This window comes from Schistocerca nitens, chromosome 8, assembly GCF_023898315.1.
Source record: "Schistocerca nitens isolate TAMUIC-IGC-003100 chromosome 8, iqSchNite1.1, whole genome shotgun sequence".
Lineage (NCBI taxonomy): Eukaryota > Metazoa > Arthropoda > Insecta > Orthoptera > Acrididae > Schistocerca > Schistocerca nitens.
The window spans coordinates 301068866-301083748 of record NC_064621.1 but is presented as its reverse complement, the minus strand read 5'-3'; the positions used below and the strand labels follow the sequence as shown (position 1 = coordinate 301083748).

Here is a 14883-nt window from a genome sequence, read left to right as displayed (position 1 = left end):
GTAACACATCTGAAATGTGGCGTTCACTGTTTAAAGTGCCGTCAATGCGAGCAAGGGGTGACACAGACGGGTAACCAATGGCACCCCATACCATCACGCCGGGTGATACGTCAGTATGGCGATGACGAATACACGCTTCCAATGTGCGTTCACCGCGATGTCGCCAAACACGGAAGCGACCATCATGATGCTGTAAACAGAACCTGGATTCATCCGAAAAAATGACGTTTTGCCATTCGTTCACCCAGGTGCATCGTTGAGTACACCATCGCAGGCGCTCCTGTCTTTGATGCAACGTCGAGGGTATCCGCAGCCATGGTCTCCGAGCTGATAGTCCATGCTGCTGCAAACGTCGTCCGACTGTTCGTGCAGATGGTTGTTGTCTTGCATACGTCCCCATCTGTTGACTCAGGGATCGAGACGTGGCTGGACGATCCGTTACAGCCATGCGGATAAGATGCCTGTCATCTCGACTGCTATTGATACGAGGCCATTGGGACCCAGCACGGTGTTCCGTATTACCCTCCTAAACCCACCGATTCCATATTCTGCTAACAGTCATTGGATCTCGACCAACGCGAGCAGTAAATTCACGATACGATAAACCGCAATCGCGATAGGCTACAATTCGACCTTTATCAAAGTCGGAAACGTGATGGTACGCATTTCTTCTCCTTACACGAGGCATCACAACAATGTTTCACCAGGCAACGCTGGTCAACTGCTGTTTGTGTGTGAGAAATCGGTTGGAAACTTTCCTCATGTCAGCACGTTGTAGGTGTCGCCACCGGCGCCAACCTTGTGTGAATGCTCTGAAAAGCTAATCATTTGCGTATCACAGAATCTTCTTCCTGTAGGTTAAATTTCGCGTTTGTAGCACGTCATCTTCTTGGTGTAGCAATTTTAATGGCCAGTAGTGTAATTTCTCTTCTGTGAGACTTTCTGTGATGTGCCTCCATGACAAACCACAGTTGTGGTAGGCGGCGACATGAAAACCTAGGACATTACTGCCCCAGTACTGCTGGGATGTGATGGCTGTTCTATGCCTGGTGAAGACCGTGACAAACTGGGGAGGGTCTGGTGGCACAGAGCACTAGGACGAAATTACTGATACTGCCATCCTGTAGTGCTGGGACTGAAATGCTGACGCAGCTGGATGGAACTGTTGGCACTGCCGACTTGAGGTGTAATGTGTAACTGACTCAGGGCAGTTCAGTGCTATCCTAAATACACACATAAAAAAAATGTTTTGTTTCACCTCGATTCCGAGAGTTCCGGAGCCTGTACAGAAAACTGGAATAGAGATCAACATAAACATCATTTCTGCCTTACTTATTGCCCATGAAAAACACCATACAGCGGGACCTTCAGTGGTGGTGGTCCAGATTGCTGTACACACCAGGTCGGTCACTGTGGCCAAGCGGTTCTAGGCGCTTCGGTCCAGAACCGCACTGCTGCCACGGTCGCAGGTTCGAATCCTGCTTCGGGCAAGGGCGTGTGTGATGTCCTTAGGTTAGTTAGGTTTAAGTAGTTCTAAGTCTAGGGGACTGATGACCACAGATGTTAAGTCCCATAGTGCTTAGAGCCATTTCAACCATTTTTGTACAAACTGGTACCTCCAATACCCAGTAGCACGTTCTCTTGCATTGATGCATGCCTGTAATACTATCCACAAGTTCATCTAGGCACTGTTGGTCCAGATTGTCCGAATCCTCAACGGCGATTCGGCTTCGATCCCTCAGAGTGGTTGGTGGGTCACGTTGTCCATAAACAGCCCTTTTCAGTCCATCCCAGGCATGTTCGATAAGGTTCATATCTGGAGAACATGTTGGCCACTCTAGTCGAGAGATGTCATTATCCCGAAGTAAGTCATTCACAAGATGTGCACAATGGGGGCGCGAATTGTCATCAATGAAGACGAATGCCTTGCCAATATGCTGCCAATATGGTTGTACGTTTGTGGATCTGTTGCATCGTTTAAATAGTGTGTGTTTTTCATGAGCGTCTCCCCTTAAAGCTTCAAGATGCCTTTGCAAGTGGAAATCAACGGGTCGGCCTTCAGTGAGTGAAGAATGATTGACCACGTGTGGGTGAGTTTCGCACGAAGTGCACAGAAATCGACGAACAGAGCAAGCAGACCGCGTTGAACATACCACGACCGACCGTTTGGAAGACCTTAAGGAAATAACTGAAGCTGAAGCTGAAACGTCCCCTTTTATCAATTTTACTAGACTGTGCTTAACCTGACACATAATATTTTTAGCGCAACGCAATCTGACTTTCAAAATTCCCTACAAAAGAATGGCCCTGACTAACATTAAACTATACCTTTCACAAATCACTTACCTCACAAAAATCTTCGCTACTCAAGCTACTGCAATACAGCGAGCGCCACTACTGCCAGCTAAATAAAAGATACAAACTATGGAAGGCACTAACTACTGATAGGGATAGTTAGCAAATGAAAGATATTAATAGAGAACAAACAATGTATTTACCTTGATATCATCATATATATAGCAGTTCATGACAAATTACAAAACTCCGCCATCTCTCTCCCCACATCCACCACTGCTGGCGGCTCACCTCCAACTGCGCAACGCTACGCGCTGTTCGCAGCCAGCTGCCTAACACTACAATGGCGAGTATTACAACAATGCAAAGCAGCCACAGGCTGCACACAGCACAGCCAGTGATTTTCATACTGAGGTGGCGTTACCAATAAAAAAACCTAAACAGCCTACTTACATAGCCCCCATGCTACCCACAAAAAATTTTACAAAATTTTTTTGTGTACTGGCCAATACATATTTGTTAAATTTTTTTTTCACAATTACAATAAAAAAGAAATCAAATGCACACACTTATTGATACAATGTTGGTCAAAAGCTCAAATTTTCTCACAGTCCATAAAGACAGTCCTGATCGTTCATGACGGTAAAATAGCAGTGTTTTTCTCAAAGTCTGAGCAGTAAAAGACAATGCACACGGAAGTAGTGGATTTCCATGCAGTCTTGAAGAAGTAGCGTTGTCCTTCCAACGGAAAGACAGTGCTGACTCTTGACATGCTGACAGGTAATGGGCCACAACAGAGCAAACCCACCACAGAGTCAGTCGAAGTTTTGAAGAGTATTGGTGGGTAGGTCATCACAGAGCAGACCCACTGTAGTCCTGGTAGAGATTATGGTACTGGTGAGTCAGCAACGACGTAGACCCACTTTAGTCCTCGTAGAGACGGCCAGCAGCCATCCGTTGTGACTGTGCAGGTGCACAATCACAATTGAAGAGTCTTGCGGATAATATAGCAAGTCCATAACCACCACTTGTGCACTCACAAAGTTTTTGGAATTGTCCTTAGAACCAGCAATGCTGTTATCCAGTCCCTTGCTGAATTATTAACACACATACAAACACTAACAGTCCCTACTTCTCACATATTGTCCATATACTATGACCAACAGAAACGTGTGCAGTGAAATGTAACTTACAAGTTAATAATATGATGAACTGGTGTCAATTACAATTTTATAACATAAGAATACAATTACAAAGGTACAAAATACATCATTAAAGAACATAACAATACAGATAACATTTGTAGTACAGGCTTTACAAAAGAATCAAAATAACATATACAACAGTGTTACAGGAATTATGACATAAGTAGATACATAAAAGATCAGAATAAATTTTGAAACATCCACTTCACACATGAGCATTAAAACAAAATAGAATAAATAAAGTCTAAGCATATTTACAAGTTAAATAACATATTATTAATGCCAATTATATTTGAGGATAACAGTATTCCTCATCATAGTGAATGTAGCTTAGTATTAGAAGAAGAAAAATTCTATGAAACTACACAGAGACAGGAAGAAAACAAATACACAAGGGTACACAAACACATAGTGGGATAACACAATGGAAAGGACAGGGTTCGTTTTCAGTGTAACTTTTGGTACTGCAGTCCAACCCAAGACTTCATTCCATAGATCTTTCGTCTTATTTCCACATTTGTTTCCACCAAAAAAATCCTATTCAAGCATGCTTTCTGTATATATATGTTCACATATTTCTTACCTCATTATTTATTTTCCATTATCTTACTTCATCATCTATTCCCAAGAAAATCCTACCTAAACATGTTGTCCCTAAACCCTACTTTTTTTGGTTCATATCCTCTTTCAAAATACTGTTTTGGCCAAACCATTTTCTTATAGATTTTCAATGTATTTCTTCCAATTCATCACAACTTGTTCAAAATGTGTCCTAAGTATGTAAGCCTTATAGTCGTTACGTAAACGTGCAACTAACAAGCAAGAATGTACAAATAACAACACTGTGTCGTCTGTTCACTATAACAATGCATTCGTAATTTCTGTTTAAAAATGTTCCCTAGGTTCTAGACTGGATATTTAACTGTAAACATTGTTGCATGTTAACAGTTTCTTAAGTCTGACAAAGCATACTAGAAATGTGAAGTGAAAAGTTTTATGGCAAAGACTAAGTTAAAAAGCAGATTATCTTTCAATAAACGGTTTTACATGTGAAGGGTGGTGCAATCCTTTACTCTTCATAGTACTCAGAGTTTGAACAATGCAATTATCATGCGGTATACGTCTTTAAAGAATACTGGAATTTTTCTCAAGGTTAGCGTCTATGTTATTTTTCTCGGAGCCAGCCGGCGCAGGTGTCTGCCTGCGGTGCGGGTCATTGTCTGTTTCTTTGTTGGCGCGCATCGTTATTGGGATTAGGAGACCGAACTTCTACAAATTCGTCTTGCCGAGAGGGCCCAGCTCTGTTATAATCCCGCCAGTTCTGATGAAATTCAGGTCTGTCGTTACGAATATATCGTCTGTCGTCATGTCGGTAGGTTCCGTAGTCTCTTCCTTGTCCGTCACGTGGTGGAGAATTTCTCCCTGAATCGTAACTGTGCGTCGAACTGTTGCGTCTGAAGTTATTCTGCCTCCCTTGATAATAATTGTTTTGGTACCCATATTGTCTGTTTCTATGATTGTCTCTGTCATATTCATTACTACGGAAATGCGATCTTTCTCTGTAACTATTATTCTGCCAACGGTTGTCATAAGGGTGGTGTCTGTTTTGGTCACTATTTGTGTTGTGAGAATAGCCTTGTCGCGTCCAGTTATTATTTCTTTCATCGCGGAATTGCGACGGATGTGATCTGTAGTGTTTGTTTTCCTGTTTTCGCATGCGGCGACTGTCTGTGTCAATTTCTAATTCTTGTAGGAGTCCCTGAAAAGCTTCAATGTCGTCTTTGCAACGTCCTGCTAAAATAATATGCCGTAAATGTTCAGGTAATTTGATTAAGCAAATGCGGATGAGTTCTGAGTGGCTGTATGGGTTTGAAAGATACTGATTCTTATGCAACATGTCTTCAAAATATTTGACAAGACTGGAAAATTCAGATTGTTCGAAACGTTTCATCATTATGATGCTATGTTTTACTCGGTCTTGTGTAGCTTGAGACCAATACGCTGAGAGGAAGGCATGATAAAATTCTCCTTCACTGTGACAATCGTGAATGACCGATCGCATTCTTACAGCTGGTTCATTCTCCAAGTAGCCACACATAAATTCTAACCTGTGCTCCAATGACCAGTTGGGAGGAAAACAATGAGAGAATTGATGGAGCCACGCTTGTGGATGAATGTCGTTGGCAGAATTCTTAAACGTTTTGAATTTACGTGTAGTAATAAACAGCTTATAGTCAAAATCATCGTGTCGGCGAGTAGCATATCGGTCATTGTTACGTCGTGTCGGCGGTTCTATCTCAAAATTCGGTGCACCTTGCCAATTTCTTTCATAATTTCCGAAGTGTCCTGTGTTATTATTTTGTGGTTGATCCGTATTTCTATGTCCCTCTTCCCGTATTGGGGCGCGAGTGTCCTCTGAAATACGTAATTCTTGTATTACCTGTGTCAGCTGATCTTGTACTTCGCGGATTTCTCTTTGGTGTTGCGTATTAATTTGATTCAGATTTTGTTTCAGTTTCCTAATTTGTTCGCTCTCTTCTGTGTCATTAAAGACTACCGGTTTTGTGTCGTTCAGATTATCATCTACCTTCGTAGATAAGTTAGTGAACTGATCCGAAAGTTCGGCTACTTTCTCCGATAGTGAACACATTTCCTCAGTGTGTTTTTCTGAACCAAGTTTCAGATTGTCCATTTGTGTTGAAATCGAATCTACTGTGTCCTTCAAGTTTTCCTGAGTTTTTGCAAGTTGCGTAACCGAATCGGTAGATGCAACTGAGTCAAATTTAGCTTGTAAGGTCTCATGATTTTCATGAACAGTAGTTTGCAGTTCTTTTATGGCTGCTTCGTGATTCTGTAGTGCATTTTCATGACGCGAAAAAATAGGTTGGAAATGCTCACAAATTTGTGTTTTTACGTCGTTACAGACTTTTTGACATTTCGATTCAATGTGATGTAACTCATTAGTTAAATCCTCACGTGTTTGTTCAAGTGTGGTGTCTAACTTTTTAAGATTTTGTTCCACTGTGTCTAACTTTTGAAGATTTTGTTCCATTATGTCTAACTTTTGAAGCTTTTGTCCCATTTGTTTCTGATTTTGTTCCATTTGTTGCATTAATTGCAATAATAATGTATTAGTGTCTGGAATCTGTTTCTCTACGCTTTTCGGCAGTGCATTTGCACCGGCAACATTCACATTTTGACAAGCAGAAAATGTGTTTTGACTTATTTGAGAAAACGGTGATGACCCAAAACCTGAATCTACAGTATTTGCGAAATTGTGTCCTGTCATTTCGGATTCCTGAGGCGAGCTGTTGCCGACCGACAGATCGATAATGCTTCCCTGCTCACTAATTGTTTCACTGTCTACGCCATTGTTTGCCGCCCGCTCCATTTCCCTATGCACAATTACCAAATTATTACTTTGAACATTAGTTAATTCATTACTCTGCGGCGCTAACACACTGCTTTCGTCTTCACTGTCATTTCTCAGTTTACTTTGGAGCCTAGTATTACGTTTTTCACACGCCATTATTGTCACAATATTTCACACGACAACAATGAAAAACACAATTTGAAGAGCAAAAATAGGGGAACACATTAACATAGCACTGAAAATAATATCTAGTTAATTGCAGCTGCGAAATACTTGGTGCAAATCTACATGCATACCACAACTGTTCTACTGTACAACAATGAAAGACTGCAACTACAAAGGAGTTTTTCTCTACAATTACGCACTAGCAATAAACAAAAGCTACACTAATTACACAAACTACAAGAAAAAAATCAGAAGATTCCAGTGAGGTATCCTCGGCAAAGGGTCGACATACCATTATTTCTACAAGGACTGCATTGGGTCTGCGCCTCTGGTGGCCCACCAATACCACAATCTCTACCAGGACTACAGTGGGTCTACTCTGTGATGACCTACCTACCAATGTTCTTCAAAACGTCGACTGACTCTGCTGTGGGTTTACTCTGTTGTGGCCCATTACCTGTCTGCATGTCGAGTCAGCACTGTCTTTCCGTTGGAAGGACAACACTACTACTTCAAGACTGCATGGAAATCCACTACGTCTGTGTGCATGCTCAGACTTTGAGAAAAACACGGCAATTTTAGTGTGATCAACGATCAGGACTGTCTTTATGGACTGTGAGAAAATTTTAGCTTTTGACCAACATTGTATCAATAAGTGTGTGCATTTGATTTCTTTGTTATTGTAATTGTGAAAAAAAAATTTAACAAATATGTATTGGCCAGTGCCCAAAAAAATTTGTAAAATTTTTTGTGGGTAGCATGGGGGCTATGTAAGTAGGCTGTTTAGGTTTTTTTATTGGTAACGCCACCTCTGTATGAAAATCACTGGCTGTGCTGTGTGCAGCCTGTGGCCAGTTTGCATTGTTGTAATACTCGCCATTGTAGTGTTAGGCAGCTGGCTGCGAACAGCGCGTAGCGTTGCGCAGTTGGAGGTGAGCCGCCAGCAGTGGTGGATGTGGGGAGAGAGATGGCGGAGTTTTGTAATTTGTCATGAACTGCTATATATATGATGATATCAAGGTAAATACATTGTTTGTTCTCTAGTAATATCTTTCATTTGCTAACTATCCCTATCAGTAGTTAGTGCCTTCCATAGTTTGTATCTTTTATTTAGCTGGCAGTAGTGGCGCTCGCTGTATTTCAGTAGCTTGAGCAGCGAAGATTTTTGTGAGGTAAGTGATTTGTGAAAGGTATAGTTTAATGTTAGTCAGGGCCATTCTTTTGTAGGGAATCTTGAAAGTCAGATTGCGTTGCGCTAAAAATACTGTGCGTCAGGTTAAGCACAGTCTAGTAAAATTGATAAAAGGGGACGTTTCAAAGCCTTAGCATTTGCAATCGCTCCAAGGCCTGACTAATGATGACAAAGACAGACGCTTTTGAATTTTCGGCACAGTTCCAACAGCTTATGGAAAGGAGAGATTTTGTGAGAAACACTGTGTGAAGTTGTGGAACAGAAGTCCCCACACTACTGTGCTACTCCTTCGAGATTCACCAGAAGTTAATGTACGATAATGATCAAAGCAGACGAAATGAATTAAAATTTGTGCTGCGGCCGGGACTCGAACCCGGGCCTTCTTGTCCTTTTGTTTTTTCTTCTTTATTATTGTCCGTTGTTGATCGTTGTGTTTGGTCGTTGCGAAGTCACATGACATCTGGTGAAGTTCGTTTGTTGATCCTTCCACTCAGCTTTTTTATTACAGAGGCCAACCAGCTCTCTGACCGAGCACGCTGAGCTACCGTGCCGGCGTACATCTCAAAAAATAAACTTCGGACTGCCTCATCTCGCTTTGCTTTTTTTCTTTTCTTTTTTTTTTTTTTTGTTCGCTTTTGTTCGTTGCATCTGCTCGGGGCAGACGTCGTAAGACGTCCGTCTAAGTTCGTTGTTGATCGATTAACTCAGTTTTTTTTATTACAGAGGGCAGCTAACCCTCTGACCAAACACGCTGACCTACCGTGCCGGGAGTAAGAAGTTAATGTATTCCGTGCAGACTCGCGGTTTATAGTTTACGGTCTCTTTCCTTCTGCGAAAAGACTGTCCCAGGACGTATGTATCAGGAAATTGCATCATGCCAGAATTGGAGACCAATAATATGGAGTTCATCTATCAATAGGATGGTGCTCCACCCCACTTCCATCATGAAGTTGGTGAGCTCTTGAACAGTAAATAAAGAAACCGATGGATAGATCGTGTTGGGGTTGATGATCAGCAATTCATGTCATGGGTTCTACGCTCTCCCGATTAAAAACCGTACGATTTTTTTTGTGTTATGTGAGAGAATCAGCGTTTACGCCTCCTTTACCAACAAAGCTAGAAGAAGTGAGAGCTCACATCAGCAGTGTTGTTGAACAAACTGGAATGGACATGATACACCAAAACGTGGGAAGAACCTAATTATCGTCTTGATATCTGCAAAATCAGTAGGTTGACACATATGGAGCACTTGTAATATGTAAAAAAAAATGAATTTTTCTATGTGTGCGAAAAGACCTGTGGTAATATGTCAAATAATATAGCTACAGCAAATCCATGAAATAGCTTCAATTATTTATAATAATAGCCTTCTTTCTTCTGTGAAGATCACTAATGAACATGGTGCTCAGAAGCAGTCTGAATAGCTTGTAAGGGTGTTGCAGGGTAGGTTGTACTGAGGAATAATTGTCAAGAAAAAATTCGAACATTGCGCCGTTTCTAAGTTAATTAGCATTGAAGTTACCCAATGAGGCCATTGCGCACGCAAATTCAGGCGGCCCGCCAGAGACGGTGTCGCCAAAGAGGTTCTTCATTTGCATTCCTAAAACCGAACAACAGAGTAATACAAAAATTGGGCATGGGACGCTAGTAAGGATCGAACTTGAGTCGAAGGTTGGGCAGACTCGTGCGCCATCATCTATGCTGTGAGAACAACGAATTGTATCTGAGACAGGTGTTTGAATTTGGGCATGCAACAGCATAATTGGCTAACTGTTAACTCAGAAACGGCGCAACACATACACTACTGCCCATTAAAATAGCTACACCACGAAGATGACGTGCTACAGACGCGAAATTTAACCGACAGGAAGAAGATGCTGTGATAAGCAAATGATTAACTTTTCGGAGCATTCACACAAGATTGGCGCCGGTGGCGACACCTACAATGTGCTGACATGAGAAAAGTTTCCAACCGATTTTTCATACACAAACATCAGTTGACCGGCATTTCCTGTTGAAACGTTGTTGTGATGCCTCGTGTAAGGAGGAGAAATGCGTGCCATCACGTTTCCGACTTTGCTAAAGGTCGGATTGTAGCCTATCGCGATTGCGGGTTATCGTATCGCGACATTGCTGCTCGCGTTGGTCGAGATCCAATGACTGTTAGCAGAATATGGAATCGGTGGGTTCAAGAGGGTAATACGGAACGCCGTGCTCGATCCCAACGCCCTCGTATAACTAGCAGTCGAGAAGACAGGCATCTTATTCGCGTGGCTGTAACGGATCGTGCAGCCACGTCTCGATCCCTGAGTCAACAGATGGGGACGTTTGCAAGACAAAAACCATCTGCACGAACAGTTCGACGACGTTTGCAGCAGCATGGACTATCAGCTCGGAGACCATGGCTGCCGTTAACCTTGACGCTGCATCACGGACAGGAGCGCCTGCGATGGAGTACTCAACGACGAACCTGGGTGCACGAATGGCAAAACGTCATTTTTTCGGATGAATCCAGGTTCTGTTTACAGCATCATGATGGTCGCATCCGTGTTTGGCGACATCGCAGTGAAAGCACATTAGAAGTGTGTATTCGTCATCGCCATACTGGCGTATCACCCGGCGTGATGGTACGGGGGTGCCATTGGTTACACGCCTCGGTCACTTCTTGCTCGCATTGACGGAACTTTGAACAGTGGACGTTACATTTCAGGTGTGTTCAGACCCGTGTCTCTACCCTTCATTCGATCCCTGCAAACCCTACATTTCAGCAGGATAATGCACGACCGCATGTTGCAAGTCCTGTACGGGCCTTTCTGGATACAGAAAATGTTCGACTGCTGCCCTGGCCAGCAAATTCTCCAGCTCTCCCACCAATTGAAACCATCTGGTGAATGGTGGCCGAGCAACTGGCTCGTTACAATACGCCAGTCACTACTCTTGATAAACTGTGGTATCGTGTTGAAGCTGCATGGGCAGCTGTACCTGTACACGCAATCCAAGCTCTGTTTGACGCAGTGCCTAGGCGTATCAAGGCCGTTATTACGGCCAGAGGTGGTTGTTCTGGGTACTGGTTTCTCAAGATCTATGCACCCAAATTGCGTGAAAATGTAATCACATGCAGTTCTAGTATAATATATTTGTCCAATGAATACCCGTTTATCATCTGCATTTCTCCTTGTTGTAGCAATTGTAATGGCCAGTAGTGTAGAATTTTTATCTCATCACTTATTTCGCAGTACAACCTACCATACAACATGCTTACAAGACTGTTTCTCACCACCCAGTAAAAAGGGATTCCCTCCTAGGAATCGACAGGCGCATTTTCTCTGATGTTTCGGAAGATAATTGCAATGAGTGGCTAGAGTCAGCCCAACCAACTATTGCTCATCCTGTCTTTCATTTTGTTTGTAAAGGGATAAAAACCAACGCTGTTCTTTGACACTGGGCGTCATGCCCAGTGTCGTAGGAAAGCGTTCGTTTGTACCCCTTTACAAACAAAATGATTTTTAAAGCCGAATTTTACATGCCTATTCGATATAGCCGTTCGAAATTAGTCTAGTGCTGTATTCGTTTTGTCGATACGTATTAAAAGGGACGATAAGACAAAGCAGCGACAGCACTGGCATGATTTGCACTAACTGCTACTGTCATGGAGCAGCGCTGCTCAGTCGCTGTTGGAGTTGCTGGACTACTGGTTATTCTTCATGTTTTACTGTCTCTATGAATAGTTATCGATAAAACAAATATCGCACTAGACTAATCTGGGAGCGCTCTTCCAAGCATGTACATACAGCATTAAAAATCATTTTATTTGTAACGGGAAACAAACCGACTCTTTCTGTTGACATTGGGCGTCACCTTAAAGATCTGATGAATTGTATTTGGTTGGGCAGACTTCACTACCACTGCAAGAATGAGACTGCAAAGATCTGCTGAAACATCAGTGAAAATACGCCTGACAACTCTTAGGAGTTGCATGAGGTGTATATCAAAATCAAGAGGACATAAAATAGAACCTTGTAGTACACCCATGTTTGATTATTATCAGCTTACAGTATCCTGCAGCCCAGGCTTTTATCAGTAACATCGAGCGGCATTGTGACTCTTTTCAAGGCCGGCCCTGCTAGTGCGCGATCCCGACCTGGTGCGGCAGCTGCTGGTCAAGGACTTTGCTGACTTCCCTGACCGCCACACGGAGGCGCGGCCTGAGGACTCGATGGGCTGCCTCAACATGTTCGGCGCGCGTGCTGCGCTCTGGCGGCGGCTGCGCGCGGCCACGTCGCCCGCTTTCACGGGAGCGCGCATGCGCGCCATGTTGCCGCAGGCGGACCGGTGCGCATGTGCGATGGTACAGTGCCTCCTGGAGACGGGAGCCGGCGGGACGCAGCCCGTCAAGGTTCGGGACGTCGCCAGCAGATGCATCACTGACATACTCACCACCTGCTTGTTTGGTTCGTAGCTCCTACCAACAGACAATCAATCTGTTGTACATGATGGTCAGAAAGTCCCTACAGGATTAAGTGCATGAAACGGTATGAGATGGTAAGATATGTAAGATTTTAAACTCTCATCCTGATCATTGATATGCCAACACTGCTTTTCACGTGATTGCCGCGTAACTGCCACGTGACTGCCCGGAGAAGAGAATAAAGTCCGTCGTTTATCAGTTCATTGTTGTTTGGTGACAAACAATGGCAGAAACCAGCGAGTTCACTTTGGAGGAGAGCTTAGCGATAAGTGTCTGGGTCCATGAAAGGAAGCATAACGACGGAAATGTGACACAGGTGATGGATACGTAACGTGAACAGTTTAGTAAGGGAAGTGTGCAAGGGATAAGTCCCTGCAGTCGCGGTATTCATCTGTGTCCTCGGTGGCTCAGATGGATAGAGCGTCTGCCATGTAAGCAGGAGATCCCGGGCTCGAGTCCCGGTCGGGGCACACATTTTCAGCTGTCCTCATCGAGGTATATCAATAACACCCGTCGGCAGATGAGGATTTCAATTAATCATCATTTATTCTAGAGAAGCTGCACGGTCACCAATGGTATCTGTTCTTTCGAGAACAGTTACTATCTTCATATAATTATAGTTAAAGGCTACCCAGCCATTGACCTTCGTCTGTGCGAATGCACACAGGTTTCCCGAACTCTTACGGGAATCGTCACCTTAGTGTGCGCTAGTAATAAATGGATGGGCAAATATCTATTAGGTACATCACGTATGTAGATTGGGGACAGTTAGGAATGTGGGTCTCACGGGAAGCGTGCAAGGGATAAGTCCCTGCAGTCGCGCTGTTCATCTGTGTCCTCGGTGGCTCAGATGGATAGAGCGTTTGCCATATATGCAGGAGATCCCGGGTTCGAGTCCTGGTCGGGGCACACATTTGCAGCTGTTCCCATCGAGGTACATCAACAACACCTGTCGGCAGCTGAGGGTTACAACTAATTATCATTTTGTTTAGTAAGGAGTTACCAAGTCGTCAGAATTTGACCCCTTGAACGAAGATGCTATTCGCCTGGTAAGGGGCTTAGATGACCCCCTCTCTGGTCGTCCATCAACCCAAAGAGAAACATGTACTGAAGTTACAGACCAGTTAGTTTCAGGGGTGGGCCACATGAACAGGTAACACCTACATTTTTACCAAGAACCTGACAACAATCCTCCACATGTTCTACTTTGGGTGGGGGTGACTGAAGAACACATCTTTAATATGTACTTCCCTTTGAGGGGTCCGTGACCTCACCTTGCACTTGTTGTTTATTGTCCCCTGAATGCACTGTTCCCTAGTTGGTGGATAGGAACGCTGGTCTCCAAATTCATCCTTAGTTGCCTCAAAGTCTGGACCTTACGCCACCAGTGCCCAGTGGCGGATCATCAAATCACATGTCAGGAAGAAGCAGTATGTGGACACTGATGTTCTGCAGGCAAGTATGCTTGAAGCCTTCCAAAATGTACAAAGGAGCTCCTGAAGTGGATAAGTAGGAGAGCATGGTAGCATGTTAAGCTGTATAGGGGTAACGATGGTGCACATAAGGACGTTTTGGACAATAATAACTGTTTTATTGAGCTTACAATGAAATAATTGCACATATGAAGGGACTTTATGGCCATCCTGTACGTGAAGGACACTACAATAAATGGTCACAGTTTCAATTACCACATCAAAAACATCAAGCTGTGACCCTGAAACTTTGTGACAATTTTGAACATGGCTGACGTTTGCAGCAACCGTATTCACAAATTTGAAAAATATGTAAAAATCTGCCAACCGATTGCATAGATTTTCTATGTACCTTGACCAGGTTTCGTCACCTCTAAGCGTGACTTCATCAGAAGGTAAGGTAATTACCTAAAATGAATATGTCAGATTAAATATCTTATCTACTAACAAATAGTACTTGCATGAAGAACATATCGTCACCCTTAGAGGTGACGAAACCTGGTCAAGGTATATAGAAAACCTATGCAACCGGTTGGCAGATTTTTACATATTTTTCAAACTTTGTGACAATGTTAATGCTTTTCCACATAATCGCTCTTCAGTTCTAGTCATTTATCCCAACGCTGAATTACTTGTGGAAGACTTTGTCTCCAGAAGTGTGCATTTTGGATGTTCAGGAAATGTTTCTCCTCGGAAATCACCTCACCGTCATT

The 14883-nt window shown here is 43.2% G+C and overlaps 1 protein-coding gene across 1 annotated transcript in view; it reads left to right on the top strand.

Moving 5' to 3' along the window:
• Positions 1-14883, top strand: part of LOC126199100 (cytochrome P450 6k1-like) — a 202178-nt gene that overhangs the window by 90119 nt on the left and 97176 nt on the right. The window contains exon 4 of the mRNA XM_049935850.1: positions 12344-12681. Coding sequence (XP_049791807.1) covers positions 12344-12681 — 338 coding nt within the window. The remainder of the gene's footprint in view (positions 1-12343; positions 12682-14883) is intronic.